Source organism: Leptosomus discolor, chromosome 1 (assembly GCF_034619465.1).
Source record: "Leptosomus discolor isolate bLepDis1 chromosome 1, bLepDis1.hap2, whole genome shotgun sequence".
NCBI classification, from domain to species: Eukaryota; Metazoa; Chordata; class Aves; order Leptosomiformes; family Leptosomidae; genus Leptosomus; species Leptosomus discolor.
Genome location: NC_141391.1, coordinates 71,158,171 through 71,181,138, shown reverse-complemented (window position 1 = coordinate 71,181,138; position 22,968 = coordinate 71,158,171). Strand labels below are relative to the sequence as shown.

At 38.8% G+C, this 22,968-nt stretch overlaps 1 protein-coding gene across 1 annotated transcript; it reads left to right on the top strand.

Annotated features, from left to right (window-relative positions):
• Positions 1 to 1,874: 1,874 nt before the first annotated feature.
• TMEM182 (transmembrane protein 182) lies at positions 1,875 to 22,024 on the top strand. The gene is made up of 5 exons (XM_086482140.1): positions 1,875 to 2,015; positions 2,413 to 2,512; positions 3,869 to 3,967; positions 12,397 to 12,534; positions 21,801 to 22,024. Exons 1-5 carry the CDS (start codon positions 1,875 to 1,877, stop codon positions 22,022 to 22,024), a joined length of 702 nt encoding a protein of 233 aa, XP_086338266.1.
• Positions 22,025 to 22,968: the final 944 nt, after the last annotated feature.

The following is a 22,968-nucleotide window of genomic DNA, read 5'->3' as shown; positions in this document are numbered from 1 at the left end:
GTGCATGTTAGTCCTGAACTGAATCCTACTTTTTTTTTTTTTTTTTTTTGTATTTTGAGCACATTAGAATAGAATAGAATGGAATGGAATATTTCAGTTGGTATGGACCTACAATGATCATCTAATCCACCTGCCTCACCACTTCGGGACTGATCAAAAGTTAAAGCACTATTCTAACCTGCAAGTAATCCTTTTCTAAAATATGCCTTATTTTCTTTTATAGCGCATTGTGGGTGTTCTTCTTTTTCCTGAAGATATTTTTTCCTTTAATAAAGAACAATAAAACATCACTTTGCAAAGTGATGTTTCCAAGCATCACTTTCTGCTATAGCAAAGTGAACTGCATCAGTGGCTGTCAGGGAAAACAAATATGGCAAAAAGAGTCTGTTTGACTGAAAATTCATTTGATTTTCTGCCTACACTGAAACTGTGCAGTGCAAAAAGACCAGAAAATATCAGATGTGTTTGTGTATGAAGTTAGTATAGTATCAGGTTTTAATAAAATATGACTTGTAATAAATGTGAATATGGCATTAGGCAGACAAAGTAGTATTATAAAAACACTGAGGGCACATCTCTGGTTCATCTGTCTGGAAATGAGGAGAGGTGGTAGAAACAGTCTTTTTCTTGCTCTCCTAGAGCACACTGCTGCACTGTCCGAACAGATAGGGGGATATTGGAAGCAGGAGTCCCTCTGGAGACCTAAGTCTGTTCCAATAAAATTTTGTGACAAATGTTTTCCAGAGTAAACTGACTTCATCCTTCTCTTGATCCCAGCACTTCCCAGCATGGGATGCCAGTGGAATATTTTCTACTCCGGTGATAGATAATGCCAATGAAATGTCATTGGGTAAAGACTGCAGGATCTGGTGCATAGTATAAACTCAACAAATCTCTGCAGAAGCGTGCCCTGTAATCCACTAGAGATGTTTGGGAAAGCCTGCTTGGCATGAAAAGAAGTTGAAAACGCCTTTTTCTTGTGCAGTGAGTCCTTGGAATTTAAATGGGTTAGTTCATCACAACCCAAAATGGCCAAAGCGCAGCTATGGGAAAGTCCCTTCTTTTTTCAAAAAGATTGAAGTTTCTTTATCAGGTACTGGGGGGGGAATTTTTGATTGCATGCATTTGTGATATATGCAAATAAGATGTATCTGAATAAATAAAGCAGTTAAATGCTCAGTTTAGTGTTGTGAAAGCTGTTGCTTTAAGGGTAAGCTGTAAATTTTTAAAGCTAACTGTATTTATAATAAAGGTTAGGATTTTTCAAAGCCATCGCTGCGATTTGGCTACCTTGTTTTAAAATTCCATAAAAAATTCTCAGCCTTCATTTAGCAACGTGACTTATAGTAACTTCCAAAGTGTTGCGTGTGTTTCCTTCCCTGCTAGCAGCCAAGGAGGCATTCACCACCAAGCCTGAACTTCGGAAGTCCTTGCTGCTACTGTGTGCTCTGTAACGCAGTTTATGTGGACGGACGGAGCCATGGCAACTCCATCTCCATCTTCACTGGTGTTGGTGCACCAGCTGCAATAATATTTCGAGTCAATCCCCGATTAGTTAGGGGAAGGTCAGCTATTTCTGACTGGCCTCACCCAGACAGAAAAACAGAATGAAGCTCTGCCATCAGTGTCCTAAAATAGAAGGCCCTTTTCATCTGTCAGGCTTGAGTCAGCCACATCGCACACCAATTAGGAGACACAAATCGACTCACAGGGCATTGGAAAGAAGGGCACAGGCAGAAAGTCAAGTGAAAAGAAACTTCTTCAGATATGAGCTGTGTTCTCCAAACAGCTTTTTAGTCACTTTCCCAATAATTTTATTTATTTTACTCTTTCTTCTTCAGTAATTAAGCATTTTTTTTAAGACAACTTCGATAATGAAACTGAGCGTGGGGATATTTTTTGGAGGCTTCTTTGCAGCTCTGGGGGTTTTGCTTTTTTTGGTGGCATTTGGAACTGATTATTGGCTTCTTGCTACAGAAATAGGAAGGTGTTCAAAAGCAGCTGAAGATGCTGGGGTTAGTATGGACATTTTTATTTATAATGAGAATTATATATGGAGGTTTCTTTGATGTGTTTATTTTGTAAAAATTTACTTCTGTATAAACTTTTGAATATACTCATTTTGACCTTCTGGAGGCTTACAAACCTGCTTCAAAACCTATTGTAACCAGTTTTAATCAACTCTAAAAGGAATTTGTCTTTTGAGATACTACTTTTGCAATATGACATTCTTTCAAAGGAAGTGTAACTGTTTAGATATGCTACAGTTAACCTATATTCAGACAGTCTGTGTTTCATTATGATGGTGGTGCCTTTTACCTCAACATCTAATTTTGGTTGAACATGATTCTTTCAGCCGTATAAAAATTGTATGATAATGGCTTCCTTTTTTTCACCCCCCTGACTCCCTAGGGGGAGAAGGCCACTTTTCATCATGAAGGTTTCTTCTGGAGGTGCTGGTTTAATGGAAATGTAGGAGAGAATAATGCCAGCATGTGGAATTTCTGGTATAGTAAGTAACTTTTTCCTTTTACATTCTCTACAGTAGTTTGTTCTCAAAATTGTTGTGGGTTTTTTTTCTGTCTTATGAATCACTGGATTTCATATGGCTTCTTTGATGATCAGACTCTTCAGCTACCCTAAAATAAATTCTTGACATACATATTTGTGATCTCTACTAAAGGAAACCCCGGGACAAGATGATAAATGTTTAACTATCAACTTACGCTGCGAGTGTTATGGCTGCCCTGTTAACTGTTCTTATCAGGACAGTCTCTTGCCGCTTATTGTTAAACAGACAGTTTATTTCTGTAACATAGGAAAAAAGAGCTTAGTGGTTACAATGGTCTGTGAATTTTTGCTTAGAGAGTTTCTCCAACTAGTTCTACAAGTGGGGTAAGGAGGGCATGGGCAATTCCACTGTGAAAATGATGTAGGACATGTCATCTCTAGGAGAATTCTTCTACTAAATTCACAGATGACCCTTTGCTTTCTTTCATTACATGCCAGAATTCTGGAAGATCAGATAGTATTTTACAATCAAAATCTCCCATGAAGAAGAGGTCAAGCAAAACTTCTTTTTCTGTGTTTGACCCTACCTCTGAGGTACAGAGCTCCCTCTCCTTATTGCAAGATTTCCACAGTCCTTGTGAGAAGCAGGTGCCATCATACAAATTTGACTTCAATATCCCATATTTTGCTAAATATATTGCTTGGTCTTAGATGGCATATGTAATATTCGCTGTAGTTAATTTCCCCTTGTTATTTATCTGGAGAATTCTGCGGTCAGGAATCTGAAATTTAAATGTGGTTTAAGCTATAGTCAGCCTTTATCTTTCACAAGGAAGAAGGTGATGTTTTTATAAGCATTTAATATAACGTGTGAAATTACCCTTCTCTGGGGATATTGATTCCATAGACTAAACTCATATTTGTTGAGACTGTAAACTTTCTGAAGATGCCTGATATTTTTCATTGTTCTTTCACAAGAGAAAAAGTAATTTCCTGGGGTTTTTTATTTTTTTGTGGGACGCACAATAATGAGACAGACATAATTAACCCTCACAAGAGAAAGGTACATATGTGTATAAAAGCATATGTATGCATTGCATATCAATTGCAGTGTGCCTTCAGCAAGGCTGCTTTACTGTTCCCATAGAAAGAATATGTGTTGCCCTTTAAGGAATATCCTTGGCTGGATAACAAGGCTGGTATCTCTTACCAAACCAAATCCATTGTAAGCTATTGCCTGGGAAAGAACCTGGAATCTTGACCTATGAAACTCAGTTTATCTATTTGAAAAAATGGCTTAAAATATTTTATTGTTAAGGCAGTAAAATATTAATCTTTAGCTTTCTTTCACTTTTAGCTAACCAGTCACCTTCTAAGAATTGTACACATGCTTACCTGTCACCTTTTCCTCTTATCCGAGATGAACACAACTCAACCTCCAATGACTCTGCAATCAGTAAGTATTTTTTGGGCTGAAAATGGATACAATGCCTATAGTTTCAAGAAAACAATTTAGATGCTTCAGTATAAAACAGCCTTATCTCTCCACACAGTTTAATTAATAGACTTGTGGTGTTTCATACTTCTCATAATTTTACAACATGCATATTTAAGCCACTGTTTAGCAAAGCACTTAAATCAATGCTTAGCTTTAAGCATGATGGCAGAATGGAAGTAATTTCTAAACAAAAGAGACATTTCTTTTTTAATGCTTTCTTTCTCTGCCATAAGAAGTATCTTCCTCAGGCTGAATGCATTAAACAAGTATTTCTTCTCATATATTCCAATAAAACTGTTTTTTTTTTTTGTTAAATAAATAATCACATGTAGAAATATATTGCATTTTTACTTTTTGAAGAAGGAGGAGAGGGACCTCGATACTGTCTAAGTTTATTCAACTCAGATATACTGCACTGACTGCTGGATGTGCCAGCTTTTCCTTATTGATACTATGGGGAGCTGAGGCACTGAAATTACTCTGAACAGTGTGTGCTATATATGAATAATGTAACCTAAGACTGTAGCAATGGGCAGTTTTGTTTTGTGAACTAAGCTCTTTTTAAATATATATATATATTCTCTGTAATAGTTCAAAATACTTACTATGTTAAACTGAGATATTAACACTGAGAAACTCTAGCTGTTCCAGAGAGAGAGAGAGATGGAAGATATGCAGTAATTGAAAACCTTATGTTTGAATAATGCCTGGAAAACTCTGTTTTTACAGCTCTTAAAAACTACTTTAAAGTGTTGGTCACGTTTCATCAGATCAAGGGCTTTATGCAAGTGTATTTGAAGAACATACCTTATGATACCTATTTCATACGACTTTTTAAATAACCCGTGATGTGTGGAAGGTGCATGTCTCTGAGCTCACTGACTCAGTGACTTAAGTGATTCCTTCCTGTCCTCAAGATGTAATTATGCCTTTGCTAACTTTGAAGTGTCTTCAGAATCCAATTTTTATGCTGCAGTCGTGAAAAAGAAAATAAGTTGATCTGATAATGGTTCTGATAATCTTTAGAAATCATGAACTGTTTGTCCAGGAAAAATTCAGACCTCACCATTCAGAGATTTAATCTGTAACTTCACAGCACATCTAGAACAGTTTATCTTTCCATTTGAAAATGATGGACTTATCAGCTCCTAATAATCTAGACAGAGTTTGTATTCCACAGTTCACTTACACATTCACAAAGGATCCTCAAATTATATTGCATGATTACACAGAAGTGGACAAACAAAGAATAAGGAAAGGAGAAGGAATATCATCAAAAGTTTAATTAATTTTAGTTAATGTTTGCCAAAAGAACCACTGATCAAATATAATTTTCCTATCTATATTTCATATTAGGAGATTAAAAATAGACAGAACTGTACTATAGATACTGGCCCAGGTAGAGTATATTCAGAGCCATCCCTGCTATATAAATAGATACAGTTGGATTGCTTTCGAGCTCATTAAAACTGAAGAGGGATTTTTTTATGCCTTCAGTTCATTTTCAGCATCCAAGCTGAGTTATTTACTAGAGCGGGTATGCTTGTTCAATAGTCTTTCGCTACTTTTTGTGAAGAAGGTCATCATCTCTTCTGTTAGTTCAAAACTGGTTTCTCCTTTGGTCTAGTTTTGCAGTCCTGCCCATGATATTTGGCAGACAAGTTTTTAAAACATCGCTGCAACTGCAGTTGCTAAATTAAGAAATGCTAGAAGGTTATCCTTCTTCTTCGTGATTCACAGTGGAGATGCTTCTCTGTAAATCCAGTGGTGAAAGCCCTAGGTTTGACTTCATGAAGAACAAGATTTCATCAACTATTTGTATATCCAGCTGGTTGCATCTAATACTCTTCATCAGCTAAACATAGAACAAAAAGGCACTACCAAAAGCTTGAGGTTATTGTCCCTTTTTTGGTCCTGCTACTGTTTCTTCATACAATATTACCATTTTCATGGCTCATAGCTTTCTCAACATACTCACTTTTGGGGATAAAAAAAAGAAATCTCCCGTACAGGTTTGTCACTATGTTTTTAGTGAGTCCCTCAAGTCCTATTTTAATTAAGAGTGCATGAGAAGAAATATTCAGTCATCTGAAAAATACTTAGTTTGCTCATTCATAGAAAAATAAACAGCTGAATAAAAAGCTTTAAACTTCATTAAAAAAATCAAACATATATGTACCACACATTTTTCTAAAAATCACTAACTTTGTGTTACCACAGCTGTTAGTTTCTGAGCAAGCAAAAGCACGTGACTTCTTTTACAGACTGTTTGACTTAAAAGACTTTGGGACCTTATCAGAGGAATTCAGATTTAGCTGGAGCCCCTAGTGGAAACACAAGTGTGGTTTGTTGGCGGAGTGCCATGCTACCATCCAGTTAGAAGGGCTCAGGCAAAGATAAGTTTTCTGAGGAACATCAGATCCCTGATAGTTTTTGAGTGGCGTCTGGACCAAGTTCTCTGTTGACATAACTCCTTTGGCTTTAGTATTAGTAGGAATTTGACTCAGAGCTTTTCTGGGCCATAATTCAAAAGAGGCTCTATCTGTCCCTTCTTAGCTTAGTTACATCTTTTTGTATGTTGGTTTTATGATGCTTGTGTTTTAGTTCCCAAAAGACTCAGAACACTGAGGATCTTGAAGTTTAGTGTTATAGTACACCTTACAAAGCTTTAGACCAAAGACTTGGTTCATCTTGCTATATAAAACTAGACTATGAGCTCTCAGTGGCAAGAATTATAGCCTTAGATGAAAATGTAAAGACAGAAAAGCCTACAGTGATGCTTATATTGGAGGTTTGAATGCATGTTTTAATGTCTCAGATTTCTTTTCATCATTGCTGTCAAATGGATGATCAGTGTTGAAGGGTTAGATAGCACTGCTTTGAAATTGCAGTTGAGTTCATTCACTGGTTTTGTTAAATAACAGCAGACTGGGGAGGACTTCACCTACCTGCAGTGCAAGGTGTGGTCCATGGCTGTGCTAACCATCATTTACGGTTAATGCACTTAAAGAAATTTGTAGGCCATGCCATTTATCTTAATCTGAAACAGGCATCTAAATGAACTCAGGGGAAGCCTGACTCTAGTGACTTTCTGTGATGGTACAGTGGTTTATAGTGACGGCTATTATAGTGTGCAGCTCTTAAGTAGACTTAGACAGCACCTCATTGTGTTGCCAGCAGATTCATTTGTATGATGATTCACAAGCATATGTGCAACAAACTACAACCTAGGAATAAAAAACTATGAAACTAGCCCATACAATAAAAGTGCTAGAGTAATGACATCTACGTTCAAAAATAAACATACATTTGTATAATCATAATCAGATTGGTTATCCTGTCTGGCTATTTTGAAAACACAATAATATAGTACTAAATAATGATTCATTGCTAGCTAGATTAATGCATGGTATCATGTCATTTGGTTACTTAATGCTGGCATTCAAGGATTATCATGCTTTTATGAAAACTCTTTTACTACAGCATAATACTGGGCCTGTTTTTGAAAAATGTACAGTCTTTACTTGTGCAAGTAGTCCGGTTGGCTATAGCGAGATTATTCTTAAGAAAAAGAGGTGCAACATCTAGCACTTAGTCAATTCATTAATTTTATTTTTGAGGTTTGGGGTTTTTTTCAACTTTATTTGGAAATAGACAATAGCTCCTTAACTGTTATAAATTGCCCCAGAGCCTTCTGAAGCTAAATTGGAAACCATTTAATGGGGCTGCACTGACACATTAATTTAATACTCTGATTTGTAGCTGCTAATAATTTTTTTCCTGACTATTAGTATCTTATTTTGTCCGGTGCTGGGCACATTGCCAGCATTTGAAATAGTGCCGAATATAATGTAGAATACACAATGTTTATAGGACTGAAGCGAAATTCTGGTTCAGCAACTGTTAAATCTAAAATGGTGTGATCAAATTTATTGGCAGATTTGTTATTGGGTTGAAATTAACCTAAAGTAATCTAGAAAATATCAGCAATGAAATCTGAAAATAAAAACTGTACAGTAGCCTATTTCTAGGGCAAATAAATGCTGTTATGTAATACAGTCACATAATTGCCCATGACAGATTGTAATACAGTACATTTACTAAGGGAGAACTCCCTAGCCACCGAGCAGTGATAAACCAAGAAGTATTTAAAAAAGCAATGTATTCATACTGTGAATCTTATATTTGTCTTACTGTTAAGGTTATTAAAAAAAAAAGTTTATTACTACTAAGGGATAGTAAAGGGTATTGAGTGAAAATGAGAAAAGTCTTGCAAGGTTTACAGTGTTGCCAGGTGTGTTTCCTGCACTGCTACTGCGATGTGTGATCCCATTTACAGTTGTTTATCTGCAGAGAAAATACTGTGATTTAGAACAGTTCAGGCACTTTGCCTTTCACTCTATTTTTATATTGTGGGTGGGAATACTCTTGACAAAAGCATTTTGATATCTCTTACATTAAATAGAGGAGTAAAAAAGACATATTCTAAAATAAAATCTGCAGTCAAATCACAGGAAATGTTCGCTTTAGCATGTGAGCTTGTGGGTGAAAATTCAAGGCAACTTTTTCAAGTCATTTTGCCTATCCGTAGTAATGTTTATGCAGCAATGTACTCACGCACGCTTCAGAAAGTTTTTCAGCTTTGTAGTGCTTAATAATTCATATTGATATTAAATTCAATATTAGGTTGCTGTGGGTTTTTTTGATAGACCATAGAAAATATGTTGGGTGATGGCTGAGATTTTAAACCAGTTAAAGTCAGCAAGGGCAATAAAATATGTGGTATGGTTTCATGGGGCTGATATTAACATCTTCAATAGTAGATGAGTCATATTGAGTCATTATCTAACCTGTTCCTGAATGACCCATTATGGAGCTTCAAAGGTGTGCATGGCTACTACACAGCAAGTGTGAGTGGTAGGTGACACAGCTGTGTAACTTTGTCAAATATATTATTGCTTCTGTTTGATATCATGCACCAGTAACATCTTAAAATGTGAATAGGTGGCTTCAGTTTATAAACAGTGCTGGGATCTACTATACTAGCAAAGGGGGCTTTTGGTAATTTTCAGCCATTTCTCCAAAATTTTGTCTGTTACTCAAAACCAGATACTTCTGGTTTTCAAATGATGCAAAAGGCTCCAGAGGGACCTAAATTAGGATCTTCAGGAAGAAAAGCAAGTAGCAAAGGAAAACTACATGTCGTGCAATTTTGGAAGAATATACTGCAGCTATAATGTTCCCATAGTATACAGGCTGAACGGTGCCGAGCTCAAAGACAAGCATACCGTGTATACTCCCTGTTTTCCTCTAAGTACTATTTTATTTTTAGGTCTGCCTGTTACTGCCAAGGCAAATGTTGTACCCGACAAAGGGGCAGCTTACCAAGACAAGTTACAGAACCTTCTGTTTAGCACTTTTGCAACACAGAGCAATGGTATCTAAGATTAACATTACAGATAGGTTTACCTCGGACTCTGCTGTAGTGCTTGTTCTTAATTTCTTCTGTTGTATGAAATACTTGGAATAATGCATGTATTTGAGGTAGGTAGCTTAAACGTATCTGTGAAGTACCTTGCAGAGGAAAGGGTACTCCTTGTCATCTGGACCAGAAGATGGGCTATCTTATCAACTGCATCAGCGAGACTTGAAATGGTGCAAACTTCTGTTAACACTTTGTATTGGTACAAAGAGAGAGCGGTAGGGCTGCATTGTCATTGTGAATTATAAGCCACGTAGGAATTGATCTTGCCCATCAAGGGAGAGAAGATGGGAAATGTGGTCTGAGAAAAAATGGTCTGAGTATGAAATAAGTGAAGCCTTCTTTGCAGAAAAATGGTTGCTTTTTAACTCCCTTACTAAAGAAGCAGTCTAAATGCTCTTAGGATGTTACCTCAGAGACCTGTGCCACAAATGATCCAAATGACTTACTGTCTTGCAAATTAGAGGGGTAGTCTTTTGCTTGAAAGTCACAGATTTGAGAGCATTGCAGACTTTTCACCTGTCAACTACGTTCTATTTTCTAACTGATGTTTTATGATGGAGTTATCTGGATAAACAAGTATTAAGATTATCAGAATTTATCCATGATTCTCTAGAGTAAATAATTATTTCTAGAGAAATAGAATGGACGCTTATTTGAGGTGATAGTTAGGTCAAATCAGTATTTCACATATAATGCATAGAACAGCTTTTCTCTTGTATAGTTACAGAGAGGTTTAAACAAATTCTCATCAGTTACATTTTTACTCCTTTTGTGTTCCGTTTCCAGGCATATTTGAACAAATCAAGCTTTTCTGGTAAATTTTCACTAAGAGCAGACTTTAAAGCTTCCTGTATGAAGAGCAGATAATGAAATTGGATACTGATTTTTTAATGCTGGAGAACATTGTGTCCTCATCCGTTCAGAAAATAGAAACAGTGCTGTATGACTTACGTGACTGACCATAATGATATCGAAGAAAGCTTTTTCAAGGTCCATTTTGGCCAGTGTGTCCTATTATGTAGCATGACTTTGAAGTACCTTGGGCCATCCATGTAAAAGAGTTGGGTGGTTATAGACTGATTTAGCGGTATTAGGCTTTAAATGAGGAAGTAATGTCCCATGGACGTGGGGACTGCGATGAAGCTTAGCAAAGTAGCCCCATGAGTAAAATAATATGAAATTGCTTCAGAGACCCAAGACTGAAAGACTTGAGAGATTTACTTTTCTAGGTCTCCATTCAGTGTCCATTTGCATTAAGTGAATCATTTAACTATGTGTTTAACTTTAAACAGGTGCCTAAATCCCGTAAGAGGTAGAGTGCTTAAAGCAGAGCACACACTTAACTGCTTTGCTGAGCCACAGCCTTAATTCTTACTTGCTATTTCTGTATTTTTTTTGTTTATGTGGCAAGAAGACTTGTATTGGATATGAACCAAAACACAGTTTTAACCCTTCTGCCATCCTTCAAGCACATTCATCCTTCCTATGCCCAAATCTGCTGATCAGTGTGGTGGAAAATTGTGTCTCTGAATGTTTGCCTGGATTAAAAAGGATGTTATTTAAAACATGGGTAATGTGATGAACGTGATGTAGCTAATACATTTACAAGGCTGAGAGAAGCAAGATGGTGTACACTTTAACATGAGTTAAGCTGGTCAGGTTTAAAACTATAGATTTTTAAAACACATAGGTGAGAAGCAGGTGTCTAGTGCACCTTCAGATTTCAGATGAGAGCAAACCCAAATTATTCCAGAATTGCTGGCTCTGGCAAGCCGTATGAATTTGAAACTTTCAGGATATGAACGAGTATAATAGTTGCTTGGTTGTGTTTTGCCATAACAGTAAGTAGGTGCTGTCAAATGATAAGTGGCAGTTTCTTTTGTGACTCACTTTTCCTGACTTGCCAGCTGGCTTATATGCTTTCCCTCAGTTGGGTGGAAATGTTTTTCACTGACTGAATTGTCAGTGCTTCAAGATTTTCAGATCTGACGATGGAGATCTTTGCAACTCATAATTTTACTAATGGGTTGTGTTAATGTACCAATTTTTAAATTCATGGGAGAAATTTATGTCACTCTTGTAGCATTTGTAAAATGATGACTTTGTTAAATGGATGTGCAATTAACCAGCTAAAAAATAATTGTTAGAAAGACTCTTTTTGGCCAGAGTATGTCACAAAACTCTCGGCTCATTTATCACCAGCTGCATCCATTAATTCAGCACTGCTTGGCACTGTCTAACAGGGGCTTCTGAAACATCACATTCTAAATTGAATAAAATACAAAGAGCTTTAGATCAGGAAAAGGCTGGTTTAAAATACTTAACTGTTTTTCAGAAACCCCGTTTACATTTTTTGGGTTTCTCCCCCCCTCCTGCTTTACATTTCAGTCTGTCAAATATGCCTATATGTAAGGAGAATTATCCAGTTGTAAATTATAGAGAACTTACAGATTGCTATTGGTGATGTGGTCTGAGCACTAAGAATGTGAAGATGTTGCAGAGCTCTGCTTCTCCAAGAAAATTTTGGTGAAACAATTGTATCCTGTCAGTCCAATCATTTATCGCAAAGAATCATTGCTACAGCTTTGGTGTACCATTTTCTAAAGAGCATAAATTTGGTCAAGTTGCTATATTAAAAGTTCCTGCTAAATATTAAGCAGATGGATTTCATTCATGGTGACGTACAACCTATTTTCCATGATCATCAGATAAGGACTGGCATTCAAACCTAATTTGATCCGTATGATATATAACATATATGCACAATAGAATGAATGTTTCATTTGTTAATAAGGCAAGTAAAAAGAGAAGGCGAAAAGAAAAATCTTTGTTAGCCAAATATGTCACTTGTTTAAGTTCTAAAAAGTGTTGTATTCTTTTTTTCCTTCTTCCCTTTCTCCAGTTTATCGAGGTTTCTGGACAGTTCTTATGCTCCTGGGAGTGCTCACTATTGTGATGGCTAGTTTTTTCATCATCTGTGCAGCTCCTTTTGCCAGCCACATTCTGTACAAAGCAGGAGGAGGCTTTTTCATCATTGCTGGTGGGTATACTGTTTGCTCAGTCAATTAAAGAATAGAAAGGATGAGGTATTTCTTCCATTTTCCTTGACCAAAAATTATATTAATTGTGATTAAGAGAAAGAAAAAGCATATGCTTCTGTCCTTTGGCTTGTGGAGTGCCTGCCTTGGAGACAATTCTCTCCACAGTTATTTAGTCATGAAGCTATTCTAAAAGCTACTTTTGGATAAGATAGATAAAAAAAATCCAGGACAAATCATGAAATTACACTGCAATTTCAATCTACTTTTTTAGCAGGAAAAAATAATGCATATTTGGGATGCTGCCTTATAGGATTCTCAAGGGCTTTAGCTAAGGAGAGGGTTTTTTTTATCAGTGACACAAAAGATGATTACGGTGGGCTCTAAAGAAGTTGGAAGACAGAGCACATTCACATGTCCAATATAGGAGAAATGTTTTGGATGTGATTAGAGCACACAAAACAGTTGTCACATATGAGTAAGTGGGTGCTCTAAAGCTCTGTGAATGAAAGATAACAAATACCTGAATTCCTTCCTTCCTCATAACCCGCACGTACTATGGAAGATGTACCCTCTCAGAATTCAGCTGATATGGGCAGCTCTCTGGGACGCTGTTCGGTTAACCTTGAAAAGTCTGGGAAGATGTCACACTGGTGTGTAAGACATAGTTGTGTAGAATGTAAATGATAGTATGTGCTCAATCACTGTGCTCCTTTGTATAAAGCCTGGTGAGAGGCAGCCCTGTGACAGCAGCATTGTGTTACAGGGTAGGGCCACTCATGTCAGGACCAGGCTCCCTTTCTGCTTCTGTTACTGACCTGCTGACCTTGCTTACCCACTTCACCTCGCAGCTCTTCATACGCAGCTAGTGATCATTATTGCCTTTTAAAGGACCCACAGTGAAGTGTGGGAAGTATTTTATAATATTTTTTTCTGAAAAAACCTCCTGCATACTTACATTTGGTCCCTTGAGAATTACTCCTCCACACTTTTAAAAGACATGCAAAAAATATTCATAGTCTGACGGAAATCCTAAGATATTTCAATGCATTTTGTCATTAATTTGCAAGGTAAGAGCCTATGTGAGTCCTGTTTTTTTCTGCATTTGTAATCTTTAAAAAACCTCAGCTATCACTAGAAAGTAGCAGAGGCTGTTAAAGACGAAAAGGGCACTTGAAAGACACCAGGAACTAATGGGCAGAGGTGCAAAGTGACATGTGTGTTCTCCACTCTGGGTCAGTTCATCTGCCCTCATTTAGGCAGGGGAAAGTTAGATCCCCAAGTCTGCATTAGTCTCCCTTGTCTTCCCTAGGAGGCCTGCAAGAGCCTTTCATTGGCAGTAAAACATTCATTTGGCAGTGAAAAGAGTAGGTGTGTAAGAAGTTCCCCTAGCTAGGGATTAATTTCATCCTGAAAGAGGGGCCTAACTGGATCAGATGAATGCCCTATGGAGGAACCCTACACATCTCTTTCCTTTATTGAGGGACTCCAGAGAGACTATTTTTGTAGGTGTGTGAAGTTAAGTAAGCTTTATCATCTCAGTGTGAGACCTTGGGACTGTCTTTTTGTCCTCTTACCCTTTATCCCTATAGAGCAGATGTTCTTCAAGGGAAATCCTGTCTTTTTACGCTCTGTATATGCAATATCTTTCAACTTCGGGACTGTTCTCAATCAGGGCTTCAGAGAAGAACTGTGTTATTTTTACTATTACTATTGTTGTTGTTGAAAAGCAAAGATATTTAGCAAAATCCTGCTATGATTTGTGAAAAGATAGTGGTAGCAGCAAGATACAGGACCCTGGAGCCATTCAGCTTGCACAAGACGTTGATGGATTGGGTAGGGGGACATGGTCCTGACCAAGCTCTTCTACATCTACTCCCAGTCCCACCAGTATGACAGGGCTGCTGAAGGTACTTACTGTAAATATCATGATCCCATCTGAGACTTCAGATCACCCACAAAAAAGTTAAAAAATGTTTTTTGATCTTGGCACAGCCAAGGTGACGGTTTAATTATATCATGAATTAAAATCATGCTGGTGGGAGGGACCATACTGACATAAGAAGAGCTTATAAATACTTTGCATTGTCAGTAGTTAAAGCTGTGTCCTGTGGAATATCATGGGCAACAACCTTTTCCTGTGGTGTTACTGTTCAATGGCCCATCATGTTAAGTGGAGAGTAAGAGGGATTTTCAGACCCAAAGGCGTGACAACATGAAATTACTATCTCTCTTTCTCTCTCAGTAGGAATTCCTCATAATAGTTAATATCTTAAATCTGTAATAGCTTGAGGGCAGAGCAAGTTAAGGTAGAACCTGATGTGGAAGAGGAGTGTTTTAGCTTGTCCCTAGAAGACAGGGTGGTGTGCTCTACTGTGTTCCCTGCAGCCCTGACCTCTATCCATCTCCTTCAGGACTAGAGAGCCTGTTTGTTTACTACCTCCCAAGGGAAAACAGGGCACTGAAGGAGAGAGTGATGAGAAGTGGTGCATATTTACCACTCATACCAACATGTGATCAGGATGCAGCCGGGGTGTTCATCTATTTAAACACAGACCTACTGGGAAAATGAAAAGATGTAATGTGACTTAGATCATAGGTGAAGTTAGAGTTCTCGTAAGACAGAAACCAGCATATTGATTTGAAGAAAAAAAGGAATTATATACATTGTTTTGAAATGGCCTGGATGCTGTCTTACCACAAAAATCTGGAAGAAGATAGGAAGATCAGTCATTTTCCTGCTTACATATCTTTAAAAAAAAGTCTTAGATGAAGCAATTTTAATACCTGTTATTGGAATGAAGTATTTGTATCATTTTGCAACCTTAAATGGCAAAGTAGGTAGCAGAGAATAGCTGTGCTGAAGAGAACAGCTTGTAGTATGGTCTGCTGTGCCATCTTAGGGTTCAGAGAGCAGCTCAAGACATTATTGGGAATGGGATTCATGCCATTTGAAGGCTAAGTGTTTTGTATGAACCAACTGCTTAAACTTCTATTGTCAATAGTAAGAAACACCACCAGAGGGACATTTCACCTTACCTGTGCTAAGGCAGATGGACTTGCCTTTTGGAAGGACGTATGGAAGGAGCCTAAACAGAGTTCCTGAGTGACAGAATAAATTTAGGTTGGAAAGGACCTCTTGTGGCAATCAAGTGTGACGTCCCATTCAAAGCAGGGCTGGCTTCAAAGTTAGATCAGGCAGCTCAGAGCTTTATCCAGTCAAGTTTTTAAAATCTCCAATAGTTGATGCTTCGCAGCATCTTTGGGCACTTGTCCCAGTTTGACCAAATTAATTGTGAATTTTTTTTTTCTCCTTGTGTCCACCTGAATTTGTCCTTGCTGCAGTATGTGACCATTGTCTCTCATCCTTTCAGTGTGCAGGTCTCTGAAGAGTCTATCTCCGTCTTCTCTATAACTCCATTTAGAAAGATGAAGAGTGTTTTCTTCTCTAGACTAAAACTCCCCAGCTCACTCAGCCTCTCCTTGTCCTCCATTGCCCTAACCGTCTTGGTGGTCATCACCTCAGTTTGTCACTATCTCTCTTTCACCAGGGGTCTGAAACTGGAGACAGTTTTCCAGATGTGATATCACAAGGGCAGAGTAAAGGGAAGTAATAGTATGTTCAAACCTAATGACTCTGTTCTTGCTAATGCAGCTCTGTATGAAGTTAACTTTCATTTCTGCCAGACCTGCTTGGATTCTTGCACACTGAGATGGACCATTCTTGTGCTTTACGGAAGTTGCCTGTGAGAAACAATCAGTTATTCTGGGCCTCTTTACCCTTCAAGACATCCTTTGTCCTTCAGGGCAGCCTCCCTTGGGATCCTGCCTACCTGTTCCCTGAACAGGCTAGTCTGTTCTCCTGAAGTTCTGGGGCTTTCATCTCCTGCTTGCCTTCCGTACGCCTCCTAGGAACTTAAACTTTGCCATTTCATGGCCATTATGACCACAGCTAACACCATCTATCAAATTCCTGACCAGCTTTTCCTTATTTGTAGTGCAAACTGGAAGAAGCCTTATAGTTGCTTCAAAGGCCGTCAGAGAAGAAAGGAAAGCTGCCATGAAATAATAATTTAGAACAGCCTTCAATAAAGGCCATAGTTAGCTCAGGCCTCTTCCTGCCTGGGTGGTGGTAAAAGCTGTTGTCTTGTACTGATGTCAAACAAGCAAGCCCCCAGGCTCTGCACAGAGCATTACAGAATCACACCCTTGTGAAGAGGCAAGATTAGAAGTACAACTGACTTCTGCTTCATAGAATGGTTTGGGTTGGAAGGGATTGTAAGGACCACCTAGTTCCAACCCCCCTGCCATGGGCAGGGATACTTTCCACTACACCAGGTTGCTCAAAGCCCCATCCAGCCTGGCCTTGAACACTGCCAGGGAGGGGGCAGTGACAGCCTCTCTGGGCAACCTGTGCCAGTGTCTCACCACCCACACAGTGAAGAATTTCTTCCTAATATCTAATCTAAATCTCCCCTCTTTCAGACTGAAACCATTACTCCTCATCCTATCACTACACTTGCTGATCAAGAGTCCCTCCCTACTTTCCCTGTAGGCTCCCTGTAAGCACTGGCAGGCCACTATAAGGTCTCCCTGGAGCCTTCTCTTCTCCAGGCTGAACAACCCCAGCTCTCTCAGCCTGTCCTCATTGGAGAGGTGCTCCAGCCCCCTGATCATCTTTGTAGCCCTCCTCTGCACACACTCAAGCAGCTCCATGTCTTTCTTCTGCTGGGGGCCCCAGAGCTGGACACAGCACTGCAGGTGGGGTCTCACCCGAGTGGAGTAGAGGGGGAGAATCACCTCTGTGAACCCGCTGCCACACTTCTCTTGATGCAGCCCAGGATGCAATTTGCTTTCTGGGCTGCGAGCGCACATTGCTGGCTCATACTCAGTCTTTCATCCACCAGCACCCCCAAGTCCTTCTCCCCAGGGCTGCTCTCAATCCACTCATCCCCCAGCCTGTCTCTGTGCTTGGGATTGCCCTGACCCAGGTGCAGGACCTTGGACTTGGCCGTATTGAACGTCATGAGGCTCTCATGGGCCTACCTCTCCAGCCTGTCAAGGTCCCTCTGGACGGCATCCCTTCCCTCCAGCGTGTCAACCACACCACTCAGCTTGGTGTCATCAGCAAACTTGCTGAGGACACACTTGATCCCACTGTCCATGTCACCGACAAAGATGTTAAACAGATGTTAAATGCTTTTCCTGCCAAAACAGTGAAAAGAGCTGGTATTTTAATTCTAACTCCTAGATGAGGGCAAAAATCTGTCTTCAGAGTTACATGCCAGTTCCCATAACTCTTAAGTAGGATTTTCTGTGCGTGCTTCAGAGCGGAATGTGAACCATGCTTTTTAAACAAAGGTCACAAGAAGACAAGGTAGGTGGTAGAATCTGTAGTAAGGACAAGGACAGAAAAATGCAATTGAAAAAAAAGAATACACACACATACAAGTTTTCCTCGAGTGAGATGAAGAGTTCTGAACTTCTAGGCACAAGTAAAAAGCTTGCACCATTCTTTCCAGCACCTGTTGTCTTCATGTCTGCATAGTAAAAGATTCATGCCATAAACAGCCATTCACCATTGACAAGTGAAAGGCATTTCTGCGTGGGAAGAATAAGTACTAAAGGCCAGCAAACTGCTTCTTGAATTCATAGACATTTCTAAAGGTTCTGTATTCTTTCTCCTCAGCAATATGCACAAGTATTTGTTTGAAAGAAATTCAAAAGAATAAATGCAAAAGACAGAAAAGAGTGACCTCAGAGAAGTCCACGTCTTATCACACTGCACAGAACTGTGTATCAAACATGTGTGTTCTTAAAAAAAATGCAAAATGGAAAAAAAAGAAAGAAGGAGGAGGAGGGAAGTATTTATTTGTCTTAATCTCTCTCAGACATATTTTATGTTGTAGGAATAATTTCCCCCATCATTCCTGATTCATGCAACTGTGGTTTTATTTTATATTCACTAAAAGGCAAGGGCAAATGGACACCCGCACACTTATGCAAAAGGTCTAAGTGCCGAAAATGTAGAAATACATCATAGCACACATTGTTCCTAAAAATATTTGCTTCGTGAAATTGTGAGGGTTTTTTCAATCTCAGTAATTTTGCCTTGGAGCTTGGCTATGAGAGTTCATGACATTCATGATAGTCAGTGGAAGACTGCAGGAACAGAGTACCCAGAATAAATATATATCCAGTAAACTCCTGTCTAAGTGCTTAACTCGCACAAAATCATAACTCTGTGAAAATTAAGCAAAAGGAGCACTAGTGAATGAAATGCTGTTGGAGGCAACAGGACATGGTCAGTTTTTACTTAGCCTGATTCTGCTGTTCAAGACCTTTCTTGAACGCAGTAAGCAATATACCTACTAATTAGCTTCCATTAGCAGATAGCGAGAATCCTTAAATACTCCTTTAGTGCCTTAATTAACGAAGAGGGTTTACATATTCTCCCTTTCTTTTTCTTTTCTTTTAAAGAAGGGCATTTATCTCTGCTTGACATACATTCCTTCAGCAAATTTCCGTACCCAACAATTTGCCACACACAGGTATTAACAGCTTGCTGTGAAATCACCCAATGGATTTTAGCTTCCCTGAAGTTGTTTTACCACTGGCAGCACTGGCTTGCTATTTTGCATCTACATGGTGTTGGCTCTAGTTTAACCACCTAGAAGGTGTTGCTTCAAGACTGCCTGAAGAGCAGGGGGTGCCCGTTTCGAGATTAAAGCACCTCTGATGGGGTCTTGTCTCAGTGGTAGATGCTTCTGACTAACTGGGCTACTCAGCTTTGCATCTGCCCAGGGTGCCGGACGTCATTCCAGATGTGCAAGGCCTGGTTACACTTACCTGCAGCCATAGTAACGGAATATGCATCAGTACTTTTTGTAGTTATTATTATTTGGGACTAAATTTGCACCGATGTAGAGAATAAATAGAAGACTACAGACATTTGAAAATGAGCAGGCACAGACAGCTGAAGAGGTAAACTCCAATGTTCATATGGATTTTGCCATATTATTAATGTATCTTTCTAAATCTTTGGGCTATTTTTTTTTTTAATGAAGTTTTGAAACCTTGAACAAACTCCATGTTTCTAATAACTCCATTTATGAATTTGGCTCTGAATCTTTTTACTTTTTTACCTCAAAAGTGACTAGCTCTGTTTGGTTCTCATTTTCCTAGGTTGCCTACATTATCTGTTATCATTAGATGTTCTGTTATAGGAATCTTCTGCTCAGTTTGACTTATATTTGGAGAGTCTCCAATTTAATTTCTTGTTCTTTATGTCTGGCCCTAAAGTGATCCTTCTTTCTGATTGTTTCACCAGTTTTATGTTTAATACAGGCGCAGTACTAAATTCCATCAAAATTGAGTTTTACTTAGGTAAAATACTTTCAAAATTGAATTTATGACTTTTAGAGTTGAGTGTTGTTTTTGTTCAAACCTTGTTAGGAATTTGAGCCCTAGCAAAAAATGTAATCCTGGAAGTATATTTCATAGACGGGAAATGTGTCTGCCTCCTTCTTTATTTAGTTTTTCTACTTTCTTTCAGCCTCAAAAAAAATGCAGATCCTTTGAGATTTTCAGTCACATTTTGATTATGCCTCAGGTTAACTACTTCAGCTCATTTTTTGGTGGGCTTCAAAAGGAAGTGTTCACAAGCATTGAGTTGTGAGCTCTCACCCGTCAAATGTTCAGGATGTCCAGAATGTAAAGCTATTATATTTTGACCATAAAGCACCAATAAAAATGTCACCGTATCACCAATTTCAACTGCTACAGCTAACCTGTCTGATTTTGCCTGAAGCAAATGAGGGAGTGATGCCAACAGTTCCTCCCTGGTAAGTGGGTAGGAAGGGCAGGGAAAGGAGGTGGTGAGGCAGCATCTCAGGCTGGGGATGGGGAAAGGTAACCATGAAAGTTTACAAGGACAGATGGGTCTGGAAGCAAATGCCTGTCCATGGGTGCTTACAAAGTGCATTTGTGGGTTTTGCCACAAGTGTCACGTTTGTTCAAGGTTGCATTGCAAGTATTTAGGAGGGTGGGGAAGAGACCACAAATAGCTTTGACTTATACTCTGCAGCTCTACAGCCTGTAGACTCAAGTTTGGCAATAAGTGTTCCCAGGAGTATGCACTGGCTTGTGGTTTTAATGAGACACCTAAACGTCTTGGGATAAAGGCATGATGGGGTGGTGTTGTCCAGATATTTTAATGTTGGAACAGATAGTCCTCCTGCTGTAAGTATGACAGCTGGAGCCCAGGGAGCAAGTGGGTACAGGCTGGAGCATGCAAAAAATTCAGACTTGTGCCCTCAGTTTTCCAGCAAATCTTCTGGTGGAGCATCTGTGCTGCAGGCTTGCATTTCTCAAGTGCCCACATTCCTCTAAAGTGAAATGAAGTATTAGGAATGCAACTGATACTTTGGAAAGCACTTTCTTCTTATATCTCCTTCTGGTGTATAGTAACAAAGAGATTAACAAAGTTTGTAAGAACATGTTCTGCTATTACGATCCTGTGTAAACAATCCAAAGGCCTTTGAGAGGAGTGGCTGGGAAAAAGCTGTGAATTATGTGGTGGATTAATTCCAGGAAACTGTTGTATCCAATCTGAGGTTAATGCTAATAGCCTGCTTCATAGCTATTATTTCATTATGGTTGGGTTTTGTTCCTTTACCAGGAACTCCTTTTCTAATGTGGAGGATTTTTAATTAAAGACATCTGAATTTGTCTGCAAAATATTTGAGTAAAATACTATGAAGGTAGTATGTTCCAAACAAAGCCCTTTTCATAAGAAAAAAGAAGCAAATGTAGAGAGGTGAATGACAGAAATATTTCCCACCCCTTTCCCCTTTTCATATCTCATCCAAAAGACTGTGATAGAAACGATGTCAGAGTTTGTGAAGCAAAAGTAGGTATTTTTTCCCAGGTCATCAAGTCCTGTCTGCCCGTCTTCCCCCTCCCCTGGCCCCTGAATTCAAACCAGTAAATACCTGCATGAATTTTGTCCCTAAGCCCACCTGTGTTTCAGTCTGCCTGCCAAACCCAGATATATCCTTTGTCGTGGGAGTATGCCTTTCAGTGCAAATCAGAAGCGAGGTGGAGATAGTGCTTGTTAAGAGGAAGCCAAAGGCAAAACACATCCCGTGGTGGCTGACTGTGCCTTGCAGTTGGGGCCTCAAGCATTGATGGGTTTCAAGGTATTACAATAAATGCACTCAGCATTTGTCTCACACTCTGTTGTTAAAACCTGGTGTTTCTGTTCCAGGTGTCCTGTTTTCGCTGGTGGTCGTGATGTATGTCATCTGGGTCCAGGCGATGGCTGATCTGGAAAACTACGCAAACATGAAAAAAATGGATTGCCCAGACTTTGCTGTTTATGTACGTTATGGCTGGTCTTTTATGCTGGCTCCTATAGGAGTATTTTTTGCTTTATTAGCAGGAATGCTGTTCTTGTTGGTGGGGCGTGCCATTTATTTACATTCAGACTAGTTGCACACTGCTGAAGGGAATACAGGAATTCTAGTGAAACTTCATAACAATTGTAAACTGAAACACAATTTTATACATTGTAACCGTTACGGTAATCCTAAGTGTGCAGGCAGACTTCTGGAAGTTCTTCTGTTACTTCTTTAAAGGTAAAGGACACAAAACTCAATACAGGAGAAACCACTTTTAGTCCCAACTAGTTGTTTTTAATTCTTTAGAAAGTACACATGTGGTTCTCCATATTGTTCTATTATCAGCATTTTCGAAGTTTTGCAAAGAGAGGAAGGCAAAATTTTTCTGCAACCAAAAGCCCAACATGAAGTGGGCCAGATCAACGTTTTATACACTTGTCTTTTAACATTTTACTTCGTGCTTCTGCTTGTGGATAACAGTAGAAGCTGGAGGAGAAAAACATTCAAACACAGTAATTCAATCTACCTCCTCTCCTGTTTTCCACTACTTGCCTTAGCTTTAATACAAGGAAACATGTCTGCGCTTTATAAAAATAGAGTGCAGTTGTTCGTGGAGCATCCCTGGGAAGAGGACGAGAGAGAAGACAATTGCTGTGAACAGCGACCTGGTGCTAGTACATGTAAAAGCTTAACTGCTTCCGTTACGCATTTCTCTTTTCTGTATGCATTTGAAAGCTGTACACTTCTGTATTCTGAAATTCATGTTGCATGATTCTATAAGCCAAAATGCTGTAGTTAAATCTCTAGCTGAAGTTATGCCAAATTGTACTTTGAATTATAGCATTAATATTTTAATCAAGTTGTAACCCTTTTGTTTTTGAATGGAATAATTGGCTTTTCCCACAAACATTTTCCTGGCTGTGTAAAATTACTTTTTTATTAAAAAAGGTTTATTATGAAGAGACTATCTAGGACATGAAAATGTATGTTCTATGTAGCTTTCATTTTCCCAAATATTAAAAATCTACATTATAG